The sequence below is a fragment of the Copadichromis virginalis genome, linkage group LG1 (assembly GCF_057382275.1).
Source record: "Copadichromis virginalis isolate Kocher_CV1m ecotype Utaka linkage group LG1, C_Virginalis_male_GT1.1, whole genome shotgun sequence".
Lineage (NCBI taxonomy): Eukaryota > Metazoa > Chordata > Actinopteri > Cichliformes > Cichlidae > Copadichromis > Copadichromis virginalis.
The window spans coordinates 40807495-40830895 of NC_140618.1; the positions used below are offsets into that span (position 1 = coordinate 40807495).

Here is a 23401-nt window from a genome sequence, read left to right on the forward strand (position 1 = left end):
TTGGTCACACATGCATGTTTGAGTTGTAACTTGTTTCTAAGGCGATTTCATCACAGTGGTAAGTTTACATTATTCAACTATAACCGAGCAACGTGATCAAATGTCAGACTGAATTTAAGAATGTTACAGCTGACCTACCAGATCCCGACATCCATGGATTGGAATTACACAGTAATTGTGTAAATGTTTTTTTCCTGTATGCCATGAAATGCTAGATATTTACTAAAGTGATTTTTATGTCGTGTAAGATTCAGAAAATAATCTAAGAGACTTTCGATCTTTCTAAGCCCCATTAATTAAACAAAACAAAAAGAGTGAGACAAGAGTTAGTACTTTCCCAGTCCTCCTAAATCTAGCTGTAGGGAGTTATACAAAATATACCTAACACAACAGTTAGACATTAAAGTAAAACAGACTGTGTGGACTTGTTATCAGTGTTGCAATTGATCAACTTTCCCATTAACTGAAGCATTTTGACATTTCAACATTGTATAGTACAGAACTGAGAGAAGAACAAACAACAAACTACATGAAGGTGATTTGAAGTAGATGACTGCACGTCTTCATTATGAACACATTTCTAAAGTTTGACTATAATATCGGAAACACTGCAAACCCATCAGGTAACTTTAAAAAAAATATTGATTCCCAGTCTGCTTTTGTATTGCGGTTCCCATGTGAGCTCTAAAACAAAATCTAAATACTTATTTGAGTATGACCTCAATAATAACGGAGCCCACAGGGCAGATTTAATAATGCTCTGCACAAGTAACGACGTTACCTTTTTCAGTAACGAGTAATCTAAATAATTACTATTCCTATCGTTACAACGCCGTTACCGTTACTAACAAGAAAATACGGTGCGGTCGTGTTACTATTTTTCAACAAACAGGCGGCTGAAGCTGTCTTCAGCTTACTGCATCTTATATCAGTTGCACGGAAGTAGCTGTAAGTAATCTGGGCGATAACTTTTTGGCACAACACGAGATAAGGCGGCAAAACAATCGCATGAATGCTGCTGTTTGGCTGAGGTAAAACCAGAGTCATGATAAACGATATATACGCGTTTTTTTCTCAATAGTTTCGTCATGTTTAACGTCTAAGGACAGCGCAGCGAGCACTCTCTGCATATGACCAAAAAAATAAAAAAACAAACAAAAATCAGCCCTTTCGTGTTGGTGGAAAAATGTCAACCAATCAAAAAATGATATGGCACCATGACATTTGGTTGTTTAGGAAGAGGGGGAAGTTTTAGGAGTGACGGAGAGAGAGAGAGAGTTTTGAGATGTGAGAGATTTGTGACGTTTAGCGTGTTTGGAGTGTGTACTTAATGTGTTGTTTTGTGTAGTTAGTGTGTAGTGTTGTGGATGATATATATCAAGCTCGGGTCCTCTACCAGAGGCCTGGGAGCTTGAGGGTCCTGCGCAGTATCTTAGCTGTTCCCAGGACTGCGCTCTTCTGGACAGAGATCTCCGATGTTGTTCCCGGGATCTGCTGGAGCCACTCGCCTAGCTTGGGAGTCACCGCACCTAGTGCTCCGATTACCACGGGGACCACCGTTACCTTCACCCTCCACATCCTCTCGAGCTCTTCTCTGAGCCCTTGGTATTTCTCCAGCTTCTCGTGTTCCTTCTTCCTGATATTGCTGTCATTCGGAACCGCTACATCGATCACTACGGCCGTCTTCTTCTGTTTGTCTACCACCACTATGTCCGGTTGGTTAGCCACCACCATTTTGTCCGTCTGTATCTGGAAGTCCCACAGGATCTTAGCTCGGTCATTCTCCACCACCCTTGGGGGCATCTCCCATTTTGACCTCGGGACTTCCAGGTTATACTCGGCACAGATGTTCCTGTACACTATGCCGGCCACTTGGTTATGGCGTTCCATGTATGCCTTGCCTGCTAGCATCTTGCACCCTGCTGTTATGTGCTGGATTGTCTCTGGGGCATCTTTACACAGCCTGCACCTGGGGTCTTGCCTGGTGTGATAGACCCCAGCCTCTATGGATCTTGTACTCAGAGCTTGTTCTTGTGCTGCCATGATTAGTGCCTCTGTGCTGTCTTTCAGTCCAGCTTTGTCCAGCCACTGGTAGGATTTCTGGATATCAGCCACCTCCTCTATCTGCCGGTGGTACATACCGTGCAGGGGCCTGTCCTTCCATGATGGTTCCTCGTCTCCCTCCTCTTTCTTGGGTTTCTGCTGCCTGAGGTATTCACTGAGCACTCGGTCAGTTGGGGCCATCTTCCCAATGTATTCTTGGATGTTCGTTGTCTCATCCTGGACTGTGGTGCTGACACTCACCAGTCCCCGGCCCCCTTCCTTCCGATTAGTGTACAGCCTCAGGGTGCTGGACTTGGGGTGAAACCCTCCATGCATGGTAAGGAGCTTTCTTGTCTTTATATCAGTGGCTTCTATCTCCTCCTTTGGCCAGCCTATTACCCCAACAGGGTACCTGATCACGGGCAGGGCGTAGGTGTTGATGGCCCGGATCTTGTTCTTACCATTCAGCTGACTCCTCAGGACTTGCCTGACCCTCTGCAGGTACTTGGTGGTTCTAGTGGCCTCTTCATGGTTCCCATTCGCCTGCGGGATCCCCAGGTACTTGTAACTGTCCTCTATGTCTGCAATGTTGCTTTCTGGTAGTTCAATCCCCTCAGTTCTGACTACCTTCCCTCTCTTTGTTTATATATATATATATATATATATATATATATATATATATATATATATATATATATATATATATATATATATATATATATATATATATGTCCCCGTGGTAATCGGAGCACTAGGTGCGGTGACTCCCAAACTAGACGAGTGGCTCCAGCAGATCCCAGGAACAACATCGGAGATCTCTGTCCAGAAGAGCGCAGTCCTGGGAACAGCTAAGATACTACGCAGGACCCTCAAGCTCCCAGGCCTCTGGTAGAGGACCCGAGCTTGAAGGATAAACCGCCCGCAGGGGCGTGCTGGGTGTTTTTTATATATATATATATATATATATATATATATATATATATATATATATATATATATACACATACATATATATATATATGCCTCTCTCTCTCCTGAGAGAGAGGCAGTCGCTCCATATATCGGTTATTAAGCTTAACGTGGGAATGCTTTACAAACATTCAGAGATGAACTTACACACTTGCATTACTTCTCTCTGGGATAACTTCCTCGGAGATGAAATGCTGGTTTGGTAGCGAGACTACAAATACACACAGCCGCTCTATCACGTGACCACACTGCTCCGATGTGCTACGGTTGTGAGCCGAGTTACGTGGTGTTGCAAGTTTTGTGAGGTGCTTTTTTGATATTTAATGGATCGGATTACATTTTTTATTTTTCTCCGATATCCGATCCAGTAATTTACGTCAGTATCGGACTGATACCGATACGTAATATCGGATCGATCCATCTCTAATCTGTACATAAGTGAGACATTTCATACGGTTTGCGTTGTATGACCACATTCCTGAGCTCAACTCTCTGGACTTGTGCTATCAGGCCGTCTGTCTATCCTTTCAGCTTTGTCCAGCCAGTGATGTATTGTGGGTTGCGAGTGTGGAGTCATGAGTAAGGGAGTGAGCGCACTAGGCTGATGTGATGCATACTGATGCTGGACAGAGCTGAAAGAGCCCTGTGTCTGATGAGGGCACCTGCTGAGCAGCCATGGCTGACAAACATCCTCAGTGATGTGCGCTGTTCTATTCTTTCTCTATTACACTTGGTCACTGTCTCTATATGTCTTCACTGAACCCTCTTCAGTCATGTCTGTACCTTTTCCCCCCTCATGGACACAACTCATCTTTCTCTTTCTGTTTATCTCTTTTTACCATCTTGACATATTATTACTGCAGGTTAACCTTGTAAGTTTTAAAGATCTTTCTGATGTTAGATTTACAATCTGCTATGTCATAACCAACAATGGCTCTTCAGTTACTGAACAACTACAAACAGATGCGTTTCCAAACTGAAACTTTTGGTATATGACTTTGGTTTAAGATTCAGTTTAGTCATGAAAATGTTTCTGTTTTAGTCAGACTTCAAACATCTGACATTTAACCTCCTAGGACCTGGCGTCCACATATGTGGACATCACATTTTGGGTTCTTTAGACCAAAATACTAAATCTTGCTCTACAAGGGCCTGATATCCACTTACGAGGACACTATACTGCTACTCTTCTATCGAAATTTTAAATGAATATCCTCATATGTGGCAAAAATTAGGTAAAAAAGAAAAATCTGGTAATTCTTTGTTTTTATATTCATCAGGTCCCAATCAGCCCAAATATCAAAGATTCATGGGCTTTAATTTTGTATCCCTCAAGAATTTTGATGTCCCATCAAGTGTTCTTTTGATCTAAAGCAAGGTTATTGAGATTCCTTAGAGACCATGTCCCTCTGGTCTGTACTGCACTGATACAGACACACAGTCCAGATCAAAGTTTTAAGTTTTGATACCAGTATTAAATCTTTATTTCTATTTGGAAAATATTAACTATTATTGTTAATAATAACTGTTATGTGTAAGGTAGTATCATGCCCAACTTGAACACCTGCAGAAGCAAATATCTGTGAGGAATGCAAAAAAACCCTTCCTAATAAGTATTAAAATAATCATAACCGTTGTTTGTTTTTTGTGATTTTTCCTGACTGACTGAATTCATTAGAGGGTCCTTTGTCCCTCTTGGGGGGAAACTCCCACTAGGTTTATATCTGGGACACTCCACCATTTGACCTTAGAACTGAAGAAGCTTCTCGGATGAGAGGTGAAACGTCTTCAAGCAAGTTAAAGAAGTCCAGACGCTTTTCTTTCCAAGCTCCTTAGTTGAAAAAAGCACTTCACAAAAACTTCATGAGAAACTTTAAAACCAATGTCACTGACTGTTATATCTTAATTATCTCATTTAATCATGGCTCAACGTGCTTTATATCTTAAGGTAAAGACCCTACAGTAATTGAAAGAAAACAGAGAAAACTCCAACAATCACATGAACCCCTATGAGCAAGCATTTTGGCAACAGTGGGAAGGAAAAACTTCCTTTTAACAGGAAGAAACATCCAGCAGAACCAGACTCAGGAATGGATGGCCATCTGCTGCGACCAGTTGGGGCTAGGAAAAGGAAGATGGGACAAAGACACACTGTGGAACAGAGCCAGCGATTAATAATAACTAATAATTAAATGCAGAAAGGTGTGTAAACACGTAGTAAGGGGAATCCCCAAGCAGCCTAGATGCACTGCAGTGTAACTAAGGGAGAATTCAGGATCACTTAATCCTGCCCTAGCTATAGAGTACAAAAACTTCAGTTTTATCTGAATTTAGAAGCAGGTCATCCAGGGCTTTACATCTTTAAGACATTCAGTTTAACTAATTGGTGTGTGTTATCTGGCTTCATGGACAGATAGAGCTGGGTGTCATCTGCATAGCAGTGAAAATGTATGCTATGTCTTCTAATGATGCTGCCTAAGGGAAGCATGTATAATGTAAACAGAATTGGTCCTAGCACTGAACCCTGTGGAACTCCATAATTAACCTCAATGTGTGAAGAGGACTCTCCATTTACATGCACAAACTGGAGTCTATTAGATAGATATGATACAAACCACTGCAGCACAGTACCTGTAATACCTACAGCATGTTCTAATCGCTCTAATAGGATATTATGGTCGACAGTATCGAACGCTGCACTGAGGTCTAGCAGGACAAGCACAGAGATGAGTCCACTGTCAGAGGCCATAAGAAGATCATTTGTAACCTTCACTAAAGCTGTTTCTGTGCTGTGATGAGCTCTGAAACCTGACTGAAACTCTTCAATAAGCCTCTGCAGATGATCTGTTAGCTGTTTGACAACTACTCTTTCAAGGATGTTTGATATGAAAGGAAGGTTGGAGATTGGCCTATAATTAGCTAAGACTGCTGGGTCTAGAGATGCTTTTTGAGTAAAGGTTTAACTACAGCCAGCTTGAAGGCAAAGAGCAAAACAAACAAAAAATTAAGAAAAGTAGCTGGATATATTGGTTTAACTCAACATACTTACAACATATTTTTTAAGATCAATTACTGATAATCCTGTTGCTAATGGAATAACCACATAAAAAAGTACACATAGTCCATACTACTACTTTGAGGAAGTTTAGGAAACAGACAGTTTGTAGCACATACTTCATGTCGATTAAATTATTATAGATTATATTTGACCATCCCCCCAAAAATCACAATCTAAAACCAAAATCTATAACTCATCAGTGTCATAGGCTGTAACATAGTTTCTCTGCACCGGTTTAATGTCTATGATGTATAGTCACAGAAGTATCAATACATTGGATGTAAAAAACATAGATTCATTACTAAAATAATTACTGTAAAAGGGATTTCATGGTAAGCTGTCTCTAAAAATAGATTCTGGTTTTGTTTTACAGATTTTAACCTTATTTTAAATAGGATTTGATGATTGTTAAAAAAAACAAAAATCAATTATCCAGAATTCGCTAGAAAGTGTTAAAAAAATGAAATCCTTTGACAAAATAAGAATGGTATGCTTATGTCTGATCATATATTGATACAGTTTTGAGTTTCATAGTTTGTGTTTTAACAATTCAAATAAGTAAACCATAAAATCTGAGGTTCCCAATGTTTGCATTTCTTCTTTTTTCTTCCTGTCACACAAACAAACAGTGATACTTGGAGCTAGAACATGGCCACATTTAGGCTCTTAATCATAGCTTCTTGTTTTTTTGGCCTAAATGCAATCCACAAGGGGTTTAGTGGGAAGTATCCACTGGAGAAAATACAATATAGCATTTCTGTTTTAGTAGGACTCACACCAAATGCTGGTCAAGACAGCAGGTTGTATTTTTATACTCCTATTCAATAAGAGCAGGAAAGTGACTTAAGTAAAGTTAAAACCAGAGGAGGAAAAAGTACAGACTTTCTTACTTAGAACTATAGATACCTGTGTCTAAAAAAATACTCCAATAAAAGTAAAAGTACTGAAGCATCTTTTTTACTCAAGTAAAAGTGAAAAAGTAAAGGCTCTGAAATGTACTCTAAGTAGGAAAGTAAAAAGTAGCTCCTTGAAGGACATTTCTAATTCTGTACAAAGGAAACTGATCCCTGTGCTATATTAATATAATAGAATAATATTAGTACATAATAATCCAAATATTTAAATATAAATTCTAATTCAATTGAATGCACTCAGTTTGAATCTGTTATGTAGGGATTCAGCAGGTGGGGAACCCTTAGATCTGTGTAGTGTCTCCGCATAAGGAAAAGAATCACAACTCAAAATGTCTTGGCCGATTCCCATTTTCTAAACTGACTCCACACTGTATATTGTGTTGTTACTAAACTGTTGGTACAAATGTGGATTCAGCAAATTAATCTAACCATGATGGCCCCAAACAGCTGGAGGATACATATGAGAACTGCATGAGAACTTAAATGCAAAACGTAAATGAATATTAGCATATTACAGTTGATTTAAACCAACACTGACCATGGACACCACAGCCACTGTGCACCAGTCCAGCACAGTGCTTTACAATAAATTAACCACAGTACGACAAGCTAACATCTTTATCTCATACAAACAACTATTTTCAGCAACACACGCGTCAAACTGCACACAACAGTTGGTATGTTTATTTATGTTTGTTAAGCTTGAATTTCAAATTACCTGACACTTAAAAAATGTAACTCCCTTCATGTTTTCTCCATGTAATGCTAGCTAGATTTGAAGTACCGCAACCACAACATACGGACACCTGCACTCCTTTCTACAGTGGCTGGGAAGTGCAAATCGCAACAAATTAAAAACCCGCAACAAATTAAAAACCCACAACAAATTACAAAACCCCGCAACAAATTAAAAATCCTTGACGGAAAGGGATTGTCTGAAATACCGGAAGTGACGCAACGATTAGCCTAATAGGGCTTTTGGAGCGTGATGTCACGAGAGGGGGCGTGGCCATGGTTTTTGGTTGTGGTGCCATGTTTCTGGGCCAAACAAAGCGCTAGCGAAAGAGGAGCGAAAGTACACGGATAACACCAGCTATGGTTCGTACTTGCTGTGCGGTCGGTTGTAAAGTTAGATCGCACGACCGGCAAGGGAATAAGGTTGAAAATGGTTTATCTTTTCATTCTTTCCCCATCTGGAAGCAACATGAGGCAGCTCTTGTATCGGATGTTACCAAAAGAAGGCGTCTAGTCTGGATAGCAGCTGTGAGACGAGCTGATATTAATCAATGTATTATAGTAAAAAATGAGACACAGGACACAAACATGGAAGCAAGATATATAATTAGTATTATTTATAATAAATATGAAGAAATAATTGCAATTTCTTTAACCATTGAGAATAACTAAATCCTTCAGGACAATGTCACATCAGTGCACTGAACTCACTATGGCTACGTTCACACTGCAGGTCTTAATGCTCAATTCCGATTTTTATATTTAAATCTGATTTTTTGTGTCTGCTTGTTCACACTACAAATAAAATGTGACAGCAAAAGCGCTCCTTTGTGAACCCTCAAAGTGGCCTGCATGCGCAAAAGCAGACGTCACACACAACACGCTCTGTTCAGACCCAGACCAAACAGTAATGTTTGACTGATGGCCCTTAATATAAAGACTTGTTTCAGACTTTGCGTTCTCCAATTTTGCTTTAAGTTATTTTGTTATTTATATATGGCCTAATAATTATCCTTATTTTTAATTTGTTGCGGGTTTTTGTAATTTGTTGCGGGTTTTTGTAATTTATTGCGGGTTTTTGTAATTTGTTGCGGTTTTTGTAATTTATTGCGGGTTTTTGTAATTTGTTGCGGGTTTTTGTAATTTGTTGCGGGTTTTTTTTAATTTGTTGCGGGTTTTGTAATTTGTTGCGGGTTTTTGTAATTTATTGCGGGTTTTTGTAATTTGTTGCGGTTTTTGTAATTTATTGCGGGTTTTTGTAATTTGTTGCGGGTTTTTGTAATTTGTTGCGGGTTTTTTTTAATTTGTTGCGGGTTTTGTAATTTGTTGCGGGTTTTTGTAATTTATTGCGGGTTTTTGTAATTTGTTGCGGTTTTTGTAATTTGCTGCGGGTTTTTGTAATTTGTTGTGGGTTTTTGTAATTTGTTGCGGTTTTTGTAATTTGTTGCGGTTTTTGTAATTTGTTGCGGGTTTTTTTAATTTGTTGTGGGGTTTTTTAATTTGTTGTGGTTTTTGTAATTTGTTGTGGGTTTTTGTAATTTGTTGTGGTTTTTTAATTTGTTGCGATTTGCACTTCCCAGCCACCGTACCTTTCAGCCCACTTTGACTCCCAAGTATACATGCTCTAGATAAGCGGCCCCCAACCTTTTTTGGTCCACGGACCGGTTTAACGTCACCGGTTTAACGGATCGGCCTTTAAGGTGTCGCGGATACATACAACAAAATAAAATGATACCAACAAGACAAAAACTGTTGTATTTTTTAAATATATTAATAGACACGAATTCACTGTGTAATTGTGTAACTTTATTAGCAGCGTCCGCCTGAAATGCGCCAACAATATGAAGAGTTAGATCCTCCTATCTGCCCCTTAATGCTCTCTGGCTGCTATGGTAACGTGTAAATACTTCTTTCAAAATAAGACACACAACTACAACATGGGAAAAGACTCAGGGAAACCATGTCAACAATAAAAACCCTGAAAACCATCAATTTAAATAAACACTCAAGTACAGATACCTAAAAATTCATTCAAGTACAGTAACAAAGTATTTGTACCTCGTTACTTCCCACCACTGGTTCAAACACACAGAGAAGTACAGATGACCTCAAACCTGATCAAGCACTTACTCAGGACAACGATGAAAGTCTGATTGTCCAGGAGAATCCAAAATCCAAAGCCAACGATGACGGCCCCAAACAGCTGGAGGATACATATGAGAACTGCATGAGAACTATCAGAATGAAAGGATGTCACAAGAAATTTGATAGTTACAAGCACCACTTCCTTTCCATGATTTTCATGTATTTAAAAAAACACTTTGATCAAAATGGGTTCTAAAAACTCACTAATGAGAAGCATGAAATTATGTGTTTTCAGAAGTATCTGTCAGAACAAATAGGAACACAGTGGAAGCTGCAAATGCAGAGGGTGAAATGCAGGTACAATGAAAACCCACTCTATTAAGAGTTTTAATGCAACAGCGCAAATTGTCCTGAGTTGATTAATTTCTTGACATTTTACCTTTATTTTGACTAAAAGTTGCTGTATTGAATATTCCTAAATATTAGCCAACAAGCCAACAACATGTTTGTCTATGTTTGTTTGGAATTACATTTACATTTACATCCCACTTTCTCAAATTTTTTATTGAAAATTATGCAGTTTAACATCACATTGCACTCTGAAAAGAAAGCATAGTACAAATAAGCCATTGGAGTTAAAAAAGGGAATCATGTAATCGACTTATAGCCCAAAACGTATTCTAAATCTTTGACTCATCAAAGTAGCCACCTTTGGCAGATATAACAGCTGAACACACCTGTGGCATTCTTTCCACAATAGAAATCCAATGCAACTCGTCCTGTCAAACCTGCAGCTCAAAGTATTGTCTTCATAGTTGAAACTGAGACTTGCTTACGCATATCACACAACCTGTTAACTCTCAGAAACTTGTCCTCTGATTCAGTTGTGGCTTTAGATCTGCCGGACAGAGTTTGTTTCTGAGTGGTGAATGAAACTGTACTCAATGACACCTTGACTTTTTGCTATGATGGTCTGTCTCCATTGATAATGGCCCTCTCACCATTTTTGCAGCAACGCACTACTTTCTGCAGTACAAGACTGTTCAGCTGATTTTTACAGTGCGTTCCAACACTGCTAATATGCACACAGAGGGGGTTGTAAGTAATCTAAAACAGTTGAAACAGCTGTAGGAATTAGTAGCACCAGCTCTCAAGGCTTGATGAACCTCCATTGCTGCAGAACAGCTTTAAATTGTTAACCCATTTTGAAAAGCCTTTTTGTATAATTCTAACATGTAGATTACTTTTCAGTTCTGGGTAACCTTACCTTTTTTTTTTAAAAAAAAGGTCTGGCAGTTCACCCACTTACCTTTGTATCATTTCGAGCTATTCATTGGACATGAACGACTTGAATTGCAATAAATAAATGGACAAATTGGGGTGTTCTAAAACTTTTGACCAGTAGTGTATGCCAAAAGTTCAGTGCGCGAAAACCACCCCCAAACTATTGCAAGCACAATTAAATTCCTTACATGTTAATTTTTATAACATGCATGCATAGAACTCACAGCCACTTGCACAAAAAAGCCATCATGCATATGAGAGTGTCTGCGTTGCACTCACTGCTACAGTTTCGCGCAGATAGGTTGCTTAATGTGCTCAAAGCTGAATCCTGCTTGCATAAACTAACTTAACTTTTCACTGTTTGGAGGGCAGAGCCCAAAGGAAGATTGGTCACTTTGGTGGACTGTTAATGTTAGTGCCTTAAACTGCCTTACACTGTCAGAGCAAAATAAGCGCTACTTTAAACCATATTTATATATCCATCCTTTTTCTTCTGCTTATCCAATTTAAGGGGTTGGAAAGTCTATTTCAGCTGTCACAGAGCAAAAGGCAGAGTACACCCTGGACAGGAATGCCTTAAATGCCTGGGCCCTTGGTATCCCAACATAACATTGCATTATCTTCTTACAAATCAATGTAACTGACATTGACACTGCACTGGCAGTCTTCATAAAGTTGAAGGAAGGATGAATGGCAAAATGTACCAAGACATTCTTGATAACAATCGGCTGCCATCCACCAGGATTATGAAGACCAAATGAGGGAGTATGCTTACAAATCATTGTAAGAAGATGATCTGTCCCTAACCACTTGTCAGTGGTTTAATCTTTTGTCATTTTAGTTATATTTACATGTTCAAAATAAACTCTATTCTATTCTATTCTATTCTATTTAGCACCATTTGACAAAATCTAAGATTTATAAAATTCTTCTAAAAAGTAGATCTTAGGCCAAAGCATGATATTCTACAATACAAGCTGGACAGTTTCCCCATGCTTACTTATGTGTTATCAAATGTACTTTGTTATTGTCAGGTTTTTATCTCACCATATTAAGCGCCTTGAGGCGACTCCTGTTGTGATTTGGTGCAATATTAAATCAAACTGACGTGAACTGAATGGAGTAATAAACTCAATCACAAACATACAGCTGCTCTAACACCATCCTAAAGGTGCATTTTTCTGAAACAGAACACTTTTATGAGTCACTAGTAAATTTAAAATACTTACAAAGAAGATGAGGTTGAAGAAGAACAAGAAGTACTTGCTCGCTGTCATGCAGCCTTTCCCCATGGTCATTTATCTGTGAACATGAGACAAATGAAGAGTCATAATAGAAATTTACATTAACAGCCCCAGAAGCAGAGATTATTACAGGATGCAGTTTAATTGTAACAGCTTTAGATCAGGGATAATCTTGATGTAAAGAAGTGGCGACAGATGCTGTAAGAATTAGAGACCACTGTGGATCATGATGATCAGATCAGGACCAGGGGCTCAAATCTAAAAGATTACAGCAGCAAAACCAGTACGACCTCAATCTGTGAGCATGGGGAGACTGCACTGGCAGTCAGATGTCTATTCATATTAATGTACAGAATTCACCTGCTTGCTGCTACTACTGCACATTCACCCAATGTGTATGTATGTATATATAAAAAAAAAAAAACACCCAGCACGCCCCTGCGGGCGGTTTATCCTTCAAGCTCGATCTTTCGATCTTTCTAAGCCCCATTAATTAAACAAAACAAAAAGAGTGAGACAAGAGTTAGTACTTTCCCAGTCATCCTAAATCTAGCTGTAGGGAGTTATACAAAATATACCTAACACAACAGTTAGACATTAAAGTAAAACAGACTGTGTGGACTTGTTATCAGTGTTGCAATTGATCAACTTTCCCATTAACTGAAGCATTTTGACATTTCAACATTGTATAGTACAGAACTGAGAGAAGAACAAACAACAAACTACATGAAGGTGATTTGAAGTAGATGACTGCACGTCTTCATTATGAACACATTTCTAAAGTTTGACTATAATATCGGAAACACTGCAAACCCATCAGGTAACTTAAAAAAAAATATTGATTCCCAGTCTGCTTTTGTATTGCAGTTCCCATGTGAGCTCTAAAACAAAATCTAAATACTTATTTGAGTATGACCTCAATAATAACGGAGCCCACAGGGCAGATTTAATAATGCTCTGCACAAGTAACGACGTTACCTTTTTCAGTAACGAGTAATCTAAATAATTACTATTCCTATCGTTACAACGCCGTTACCGTTACTAACAAGAAAATGCGGTGCGGTCGTGTTACTATTTTTCAACAAACAGGCGGCTGAAGCTGTCTTCAGCTTACTGCATCTTATATCAGTTGCACGGAAGTAGCTGTAAGTAATCTGGGCGATAACTTTTTGGCACAACACGAGATAAGGCGGCAAAACAATCGCATGAATGCTGCTGTTTGGCTGAGGTAAAACCAGAGTCATGATAAACGATATATACGCGTTTTTTTCTCAATAGTTTCGTCATGTTTAACGTCTAAGGACAGCGCAGCGAGCACTCTCTGCATATGACCAAAAAAATAAAAAAACAAACAAAAATCAGCCCTTTCGTGTTGGTGGAAAAATGTCAACCAATCAAAAAATGATATGGCACCATGACATTTGGTTGTTTAGGAAGAGGGGGAAGTTTTAGGAGTGACGGAGAGAGAGAGAGAGTTTTGAGATGTGAGAGATTTGTGACGTTTAGCGTGTTTGGAGTGTGTACTTAATGTGTTGTCTTGTGTAGTTAGTGTGTAGTGTTGTGGATGATATATATCAAGCTCAGGTCCTCTACCAGAGGCCTGGGAGCTTGAGGGTCCTGCGCAGTATCTTAGCTGTTCCCAGGACTGCGCTCTTCTGGACAGAGATCTCCGATGTTATTCCCGGGATCTGCTGGAGCCACTCGCCTAGCTTGGGAGTCACCGCACCTAGTGCTCCGATTACCACGGGGACCACCGTTACCTTCACCCTCCACATCCTCTCGAGCTCTTCTCTGAGCCCTTGGTATTTCTCCAGCTTCTCGTGTTCCTTCTTCCTGATATTGCTGTCATTCGGAACCGCTACATCGATCACTACGGCCGTCTTCTTCTGTTTGTCTACCACCACTATGTCCGGTTGGTTAGCCACCACCATTTTGTCCGTCTGTATCTGGAAGTCCCACAGGATCTTAGCTCGGTCATTCTCCACCACCCTTGGGGGCATCTCCCATTTTGACCTCGGGACTTCCAGGTTATACTCGGCACAGATGTTCCTGTACACTATGCCGGCCACTTGGTTATGGCGTTCCATGTATGCCTTGCCTGCTAGCATCTTGCACCCTGCTGTTATGTGCTGGATTGTCTCTGGGGCATCTTTACACAGCCTGCACCTGGGGTCTTGCCTGGTGTGATAGACCCCAGCCTCTATGGATCTTGTGCTCAGAGCTTGTTCTTGTGCTGCCATGATTAGTGCCTCTGTGCTGTCTTTCAGTCCAGCTTTGTCCAGCCACTGGTAGGATTTCTGGATATCAGCCACCTCCTCTATCTGCCGGTGGTACATACCGTGCAGGGGCCTGTCCTTCCATGATGGTTCCTCGTCTCCCTCCTCTTTCTTGGGTTTCTGCTGCCTGAGGTATTCACTGAGCACTCGGTCAGTTGGGGCCATCTTCCCAATGTATTCTTGGATGTTCCTTGTCTCATCCTGGACTGTGGTGCTGACACTCACCAGTCCCCGGCCCCCTTCCTTCCGCTTAGCGTACAGCCTCAGGGTGCTGGACTTGGGGTGAAACCCTCCATGCATGGTAAGGAGCTTTCTTGTCTTTATGTCAGTGGCTTCTATCTCCTCCTTTGGCCAGCCTATTACCCCAGCAGGGTACCTGATCACGGGTAGGGCGTACGTGTTGATGGCCCGGATCTTGTTCTTACCATTCAGCTGACTCCTCAGGACTTGCCTGACCCTCTGCAGGTACTTGGTGGTTGCAGCTTTTCTAGCGGCCTCTTCATGGTTCCCATTCGCCTGCGGGATCCCCAAGTACTTGTAACTGTCCTCTATGTCTGCAATGTTGCCTTCTGGTAGTTCAATCCCCTCAGTTCTGACTACCTTCCCTCTCTTTGTTACCATCCGGCTACACTTCTCCAGTCCGAACGACATTCCAATGTCATTGCTGTATAGCCTGGTAGTGTGGATCAGTGAATCGATGTCTCGTTCACTCTTGGCATACAGCTTGATGTCATCCATGTACAGGAGGTGGCTGACAACTGCTCCGTTCCGTAGTCGGTATCCGTAGCCAGTCTTGTTAATGATCTCACTGAGGGGGTTCAGGCCTATGCAGAACAGCAGTGGGGACAGAGCATCTCCTTGGTAGATCCCGCACTTGATGGTGACTTGTGCTATGGGCTTGGAGTTGGCCTCTAGTGTTGTACGCCACATCCCCATTGAGTTCCTGATGAAGGCTCTTAGGGTCCCATTGATCTTGTACAATTCTAGGCATTCCAGTATCCAGCTGTGGGGCATTGAGTCATAGGCCTTCTTGTAATCAATCCAGGCAGTGCACAGGTTGGTCAGTCTGGTCTTGCAGTCTCGGCTGATTGTTCTGTCTACCAGTAGCTGGTGTTTTGCGCCTCTGGTATTCTTGCCAATTCCTTTCTGTGTCCCGCTCATGTATTGACCCATGTGCCTGTTCATCTTAGCCGATATGATGCCTGACAGGAGCTTCCATGTAGTACTGAGGCAGGTTATTGGTCGGTAGTTGGAGGGGACCGGTCCCTTCTTGGGGTCCTTGGGGATCAGGACCGTCTGGCCTTCAGTTAGCCATTCCGGGTGTCTCTCGTTAACTAGCAGCTGGTTCATTTGTGCTGCCAGACGCTCGTGGAGTGCAGTCAGCTTCTTCAGCCAGTAGGCGTGAACCATGTCGGGCCCTGGTGCTGTCCAACTCTTCATACTGGAGACCCTTTCTTGGATATCTGCCACTGTGATGGTTACTGGACCCTGTTCAGGGAGGTCGCTGTGGTCTGCCCTCAGATCCTCTAGCCACTGAGCATTGCCGTTATGGGTTGCATCCTTCTCCCATATGCTCTTCCAGTATTGCTCCGTCTCCAGCCTTGGTGGTGCTGTTCTCTTATTGTTCCCTTGCCACTGAGAGTACACCTTTGCTGGTTCTGTGGAGAACAGCTGGTTTATTCTCCTGCCTTCTATCTCTCTGGTGTACCTCCTCAAGCGGCTGGCCAAGGCTGTGAGTCTTTGCTTGGCAGTTTCCAAGGCCTCAGGTATGGACAGCTTGCTGTATTTCTTAGGCACCTTATTTGTCGCACCTTTCTGCAACTCCGTTAGTTGGCTAACCTCCCTCCGTGCTACTTTGATCTTGCCCTCTAGCCTCCTTCTCCATGGAGGGTACTGCCCCTTGTCGCTGTTCAACTTGTAGCCAAGCATCTCACTGATCACTGCTGCCGTATTGTAGATCAGCTTGTTAGTGTCGGTAATCGTGGTTGTAGGTATTGCCCGTAGTGCTGCATTAACATCATCTAGCAGACCTTCTGAGGGTACTTCACGTAATCTTGGTAACCGGCTACGGGGGATCCAGGTTTCAAGCTTGGCCATGATCCTATTTTTCAGGTCAGTTCCTCTCGCACTCAACGATCCTTCTCCTATCGCACTTGGGGCTATGTACCCAATCTCGGGTGGGGGTGATGATATCGCCCCCCTGACCTGGCGTCCTGACTCCTCCTTGCCGTAGCATTTGTGTTGTACCTCGTCAATCTCTAGCTGTGAGAGCAGTCCCTTCTTTCGAATGTTGGAACACTGAGCTACTAGTTGTTTCGCCGTCATTGTGGATGTTGGGTATCGAAGAATCCATAGGTCCCTCATCCTATTCATGTAGCCCCTTCCGCCGGGGTTACTTGCGTAGTAGCATTCCAACAACGCCCTGTTTTCGTCTCTTGCCCACCGATGCCTTCTTGTTCCAGTAGCCCACTTTTCGTCAGGGTGCCCTGGTTCCTCAACACCTGACGCGGACCTTGTTGATCCGGGCGACGTCCGAGCCGGCATGCCTTCATATTTATCTGTCTCGCTCATGTCTGCGGTAGGCTTGCTTAGCATAGGGGTTCTAGCCTTAGGACCCTTACTGGATACAGACGCCCCAGGCAGGAATCGAACTTGAACTTGCGATCCTCTGTTCCAAAGGCGTGTAGTCTAACCACTACGCTATCCAGCTGCTAGCTATATATATATATATATATATATATATATATATATATATATATATATATAATGTTCTTCCTCTACAGCCCCCCCCCCCCAATTTTTGCACATGTCGAGGAGCGCGTCAGGCTACATTTCACTGTGTGTTATACTTGTATAACTATGCATGTGACAAATAAAGAGCCTTGAACCTTGAACCTTCATAAAGTTGAAGGAAGGATGAGTGGAAAAATGTACCAAGACATTCTTGATAACAATCGGCTGCCATCCACCAGGATTATGAAGACCAAATGAGGGAGTATGCTTCAGCAAGACAATGATCCCAAACACACAGCCAAGGAAACTCTCAGTTGGCTTCAGAGAAAGAAATTAAAGCTGCTGGAATGGCCCAGCCAATCACCTTCATGGATGTTTGTAAGGCTATCATGGCCCAGCGGGGGAAGGGGAGGGGGGGGCATATGTAGGCGGAGGACCAACTTTTTGCCTTCACCCGCCGGCTGCAGGATGCGGCGGAGAGGTGGCTGCAGCGTGGCCCTTCACCAGGAGACAAAGTGCTTGTATTACTCTCTTCTTCTAGCTCAAAGTTACTCGCCAAGTTACTCAGCCAACTTGCAGAAGTGTGCAGTGGCTGACAAAACTGCTGTACAGCAGAAACATAAAATGTACAAAAAAACAAAAAGAATAATAACTACAATAATTAAACAGCAATAAAATAACTGTCAGTTACCCACTGAGTCAAAGGCCAGTGAATAAAAATGAGTTTTTAATCTGGATTTAGAAACCAGCACTGATGCAGATTGCCTAATGTGAAGAGGAAGATCATTCCAAAGCTTTGGGGCAACAGTAGAGTCTCCTCTAAGTTTCAGCCGTGATCTACTGACTGAGAGCAACAGCTCAGCTGACCGGAGTGAATGAGGGGGGACAATGAGGCGCCAGACCATTTAAGGATTTTATAACCAGTGAAAGGATTTTAAAATAGATTCTAAATTCAATTGGAAGCCAATGTAAGGAGGCCAGAACTGGAGTAATATGCTCAAATTATCTTTTTACCAGTTAAAAGCTGTGCCGCAGCATTCTGCAACAGTTGCAGGTGTGACAGAGTGGATGCACTCAGATGGAGAAAACAACAGCCATCGCATCCTGCCCGCGTCCCAAGACCAAAAAAGGTTCTTGGGGCTGGCTGGGTACTACTGTTGGTTTGTGCCTGGGTTTGCAGAGTTATCCAGTCCCTTGACTGAGCTCACCCAAAATGTGGAGCCAGATCTGGTCCAGTGGATGGAGCAGTGCCAGAGGCTGCGGGCCATTTTGTCCCAGCAGGTAAGGAGGCCATTGTGTACATCAGCTGAAAGCTGTCAGAGAGCGTAAGGCCACATATATCACGGAGGAGGAGTGTCTGACCACGTGGTGTCCAGTCCACTCCCTTCGTTATCTGGTCGTTAAGTGATGACGTGACGAATCCTACTTCCGGGCCTAAAGTAGTCTGCGTTTAATATGGCTATGTGTTAACTATGTGTTGTTAACATGTTTAATGTTTTGTATTTTCTTCTATTTGATCTCAAAAAGCTCCTAAAACAGTCAGTGATCACTGTTGACCTCCCTCGGCTTTTATTACCGCTAATCATTTATTTAAGCTCAGTTTTTAAAACCTTAGGATGTAACTACAGCCCAGCCCATGCAGCAGTATATGAATGACTAACCTCGTATTGTGGATGGATTATCTCAGTTGTTCTCCTGGCTGAAGTTTGGTCCTTTTACAGCATCCTGCCATGCGATTACATTTGTTCCTGACCACCGAGAACACTCACGTTAACTTTTATCCAGTGGAAAAAAGTTAGCTTGTTTATATTATGCTAACATAGCTGTGTCGCTAGCGGTCACGTAGCACATCATTATATACCAGCTAGCCAAACTTCAGTAACCCTACAAACGTCACTGCTGTTTAGTTTTCTGTCTTCATTTATGCTGGAAGTGATAACAGAGCTGTACGTTTTAATTTGTTTCCAAAACCCCGCAGTCAGGACATGCTATATTGTATTTAGATAGAAGCTAGCGAGCTAACTCCCTGCTAACTTCTAACTCTGTTAAATGTCATAAATTCCGTTTTCATGGATGCCTGGATGTTAAACTCAATTGTTACACCTGGTAGAGCAGGTGCAAATCGTCATGGCCAATTTTCTCTCTATTTGCAGGTGTAACTTACTGGATTGCCGTACCAAACTGCAAATTACTTCTGTGTGGTGGCTCATATCTGTGGGGGAAAAAAACAAACCAACCTGAATGGACCATCAATCAGCCCTCACTCCACAGAGTAGTGGCATTTACTGTCCAATAAATCTATGGAAATCTGGGTGAGATATGGAAAACTTGCTCAATGCTTCCCCTGGCAGTGGAGCCCTGTGGGCGACCCACTTTCCTGTTACTGTAAATCGGTTACACCAGTGTTTGTTCCAGCTTGGAAAGGGTGGTACCTGCAGTGATGGCAGTGGGAAGAGACTATCCAGTGAGAAAAATTTTGGTGACTTCCTGTAGCAAAGTCAGATTGAAGTGACTGTCTAACCACACACACACACACACACACACACACACACACACACACACACACACACACAATTAAGCCGATCTTCTATGGTCTGATTTCAAACTTTGGATCTTTTAAGGACAAATTGTTAGCGGGGTTGGGCGATCTAAAAGTGAAAGTCAAAAGCATAGACATTTTTTATGAGCCACTCAAGTAACTCTGGCATTCAATATATTTGGAAAGGCGCTACTGAGATGAAACTCTCACCGGTTGCTGGTAAGAACCCATCCAATCCACACATGCAAAGAAATCAAACAATAGATGTCCATAAATTATGTGTCATTATGAGAAATGGCACAAGGAACAATATTGAACACTGTTACTGAAATGTATTTATTACTTTGTACAGAAGCCTTTGTTGGTGACGACAGCTTCAAGACTCCCGTACGGAGAAACTAGTTGCATGCATTGCTCAGGTGTGATTGTGGCCCATTCTTCCACACAAACAACCTTCACATCCTGAAGGCACCTTCTGTGAACTGTGAGTTTTTCAATTGGATTCATGTCAGGTGATTGGCTGGGCCATTCTAGCAGCTTTATTTTCTTTCTCTGAAACCAGTTGACAGTTTCTTTGGCTGTGTGCTTTGGATCATTGCATTGCTGAAAGATCCACCCTTATTTCATCTTCATCATCCTGGTAGATGGCAGTCAATTTTTATCAAGAATGTCTGGGTACATTTTTCCATTCATCCTTCCTTCGATTTTTAGAGGACTGCCAGTGCCATATGCCAATAAACAGCCCTACAGCATAGTTCCACCTTCAAACGTCACTGCTGGTATCGTGTTTTGGGGGTGATACGCAGTGGCTTTTGACGTCCAAACAGGATCTGTATTGTGGCATCCAAACAGTTAAATTTTGGTCCGATCTGATCAGACTCTCCCCAGTATTTCACAGACAGTCTAAATGTTGTTCAGCAAACTTTAAATGCACTTGAACATGCTATTTCTTCAGCAATGGAGTCTTAATTATACAAAGAGCTGACAAAAAAGCTGAAACACAGTCAGCCTTTGGTTTTATTCTGAAACGTAATAAATGAATAAAACTAAGACACGACAAGCAGACTTAACTCTCCTCCTGCCTCTCCTTTTCTACCCCCTCCTCCTTTTTCCCAGCCTCTGCTAGTACCAGGCACAACCCTACATAGCTCAGCAGCTCTCAGTGACGCAACACACTGTGAGATTGGGGCACAAGGGTATACTATGAAAGAAGCTCAACACAGCGAGGCTTTCTTTGCATTAATTGACTTGGCAAGCCCAGTCGAGACAGTAAGTATCACAGTGGTGGTTATCAGCTATATCTGTTAAACTAGGCTTTTTGGTCCAGGCTCTGTGCACACTCACATATAAATGAGCATTTCACATGTCATATGCCTCTTCTTCCACACAAAATTATCCCTAGTGAGTCACGCAGGAGGAGGAAGCAGGATAAACACGCTGGCGTAAAGTTGCTCCTGAGAAAACACCCGGCTTCCCCTGCTCTTGGTTATCATGGCCAACGTTCTGAGGAGCAAACTGAGTGCGCTCCAGGGAAACATTGATTCTAAAAGGATTTTAGAGATTGTGGCATTTTAGCCTTTATAGAGACATTGCTTAGTGGGGCCAAACAGGATTTCAGACCTTTTTCTGGAGGGATTCAGATTACCCTTTTGTCTAGATCGAAAGGCCGAGGTGATCCAGAAAACTCAAGGAGGCGACGTATGTCTTTATTTTACTGAATGAAACTGTAACTCTGTGACTGTCATGGAACTAATCTGCACAGCAGATGTTGAACTTTTATCAGTATCAGTTTGTCCATTTTACCTGTTCCCACAGCTTTTTATAACAGCAGTGATGTAGTGAATAAACAGCAATCACTTTCACCAGAGGCACCTAACTTCATTCTAGATGATTTTAATCACGTCTCGCTTAAAGACTATTTAACTTCTATCAGTATTCAGTTTTATTTTATTTTATGTATACAGCATCAAATCACAACAACATTTTCTTCAAGCCACTTTACATTGTAAGGTAGACCCTATTATAATACAGACAGAGAAAAGCCCAACAATCATATGACCCCCTATGAGCAAGCACTTTGGTGACAGTGGGAAGGAAAAACTCCCTTTTAACAGGAAGAAAACTCCAGCAGAACCAGGCTCAGGGAGGGGCGGGGCCATTTGCAGCGACCAGTTGGGGTGAGAGAAGGAAGACAGGATAAAGACATGCTGTGGAAGAGAGACAGAGGTTAATAACAAGTATGATTCAGTCCAGAGAGGTCTGTTAACACATAGTGAGTGAGAAAGGTGACTGGAAAGGAAAAACTCAATGCATCATGGGAATCCCCGGCAGCCTACGTCTATTGCAGCATAACTAAGGGAGGATTCAGGGTCACCTGGTCCAGCCCTAACTATATGCTTTAGCAAAAAGGAAAGTTTGAAGCCTAATCTTGAAAGTAGAGATAGTGTCTGTCTCCTGAATCCAAACTGGAAGCTGGTTCCACAGAAGAGGGGCCTGAAAACTGAAGGCTCTGCCTCCCATTCTACTTTTAAATACTCTAGGAACAACAAGTAGGCCTGCAGAGCGAGAGCGAAGTGCTCTAGTAGGGTGATATGGTACTACAAGGCCATTGTTGGACAAATGTATGTATGGATGTCTCCTGTCCTACCAGACAGTCCTACTAGACAAAACGTTGCCTCACTGTACAAGTTAGTCCCACTACCCGCTACCTCCACTTGGTACTGCAGACCACAACCGTGCCCACTTATAAAGCAGTCTTAAAAAGACAGAAAGCACAGATGAAGGAGATAAAGAACTGGACAGAACAATTTGTGCTCTGCTTGCAAGAGTATTATGACTGCACACACTGGGATAAGGGATTTGCTAGAATGATTTGGACACACTTACTCATGTCATATGTTCTTATACTGCACTTTGTAGAGACATGATTATTCCTTCCAGGCAACTTAAAACTTATCCTAACAATAATAATACTAACAATAATAAATCTGTAAAGTCAAGCATACAGAAAAGAGTCAGTAAGAACAGCAAGGACTTCCTCCCGATGTCTAATGTCAGTGTGCTGCTGCCTACCCTGTGGAGGTCTGTGCTTCCCTCCATGGATATGCCTCCCCAGACCATCACTGACCCACCACCATGTTGAACGACATTAAAAGCAGCATAAATACTCCACATCTTACCCAGAAGCTTTCATGTTTGTCATATGTGCTCATAGTAAACAGGCTCTAATCTGTAAAAAGCATAGGATGCCAGTGGTGGACCTGCCACTTCTGGTATTCTATGGCAAATGCCACAAACATCAAGACAAGAAGGCTCCTTACCATACATGGAGGGTTTATCTCCAAATCCAGAACACTAAGCGGAAGGAGGCCGAGGATTACGGTAGTGAGTGTCAGAACCACTATCCAACAACATGAGCACATCAGACAGATGGCCACAACTGATTATGTGATTAATGAATATCTCAAGCAGCAGAAACACGAGAAAGAAGAACTAAAAGACACCCCAGAGGCACTAATCAT

At 42.0% G+C, this 23401-nt stretch overlaps 1 protein-coding gene across 1 annotated transcript in view; it reads right to left on the bottom strand.

Moving 5' to 3' along the window:
- LOC146719306 (CD82 antigen-like) overlaps nucleotides 1-23401 on the bottom strand; it is a 43634-nt gene that overhangs the window by 12840 nt on the left and 7393 nt on the right. The window contains exons 2-3 of the mRNA XM_085463184.1: nucleotides 12318-12390; nucleotides 9850-9922 (exon numbers count right to left, since the gene is read on the bottom strand). Of these exons, the coding sequence (XP_085319310.1) occupies nucleotides 9850-9922; nucleotides 12318-12386 (142 nt within the window). The 5' untranslated portion in view covers nucleotides 12387-12390. The remainder of the gene's footprint in view (nucleotides 1-9849; nucleotides 9923-12317; nucleotides 12391-23401) is intronic.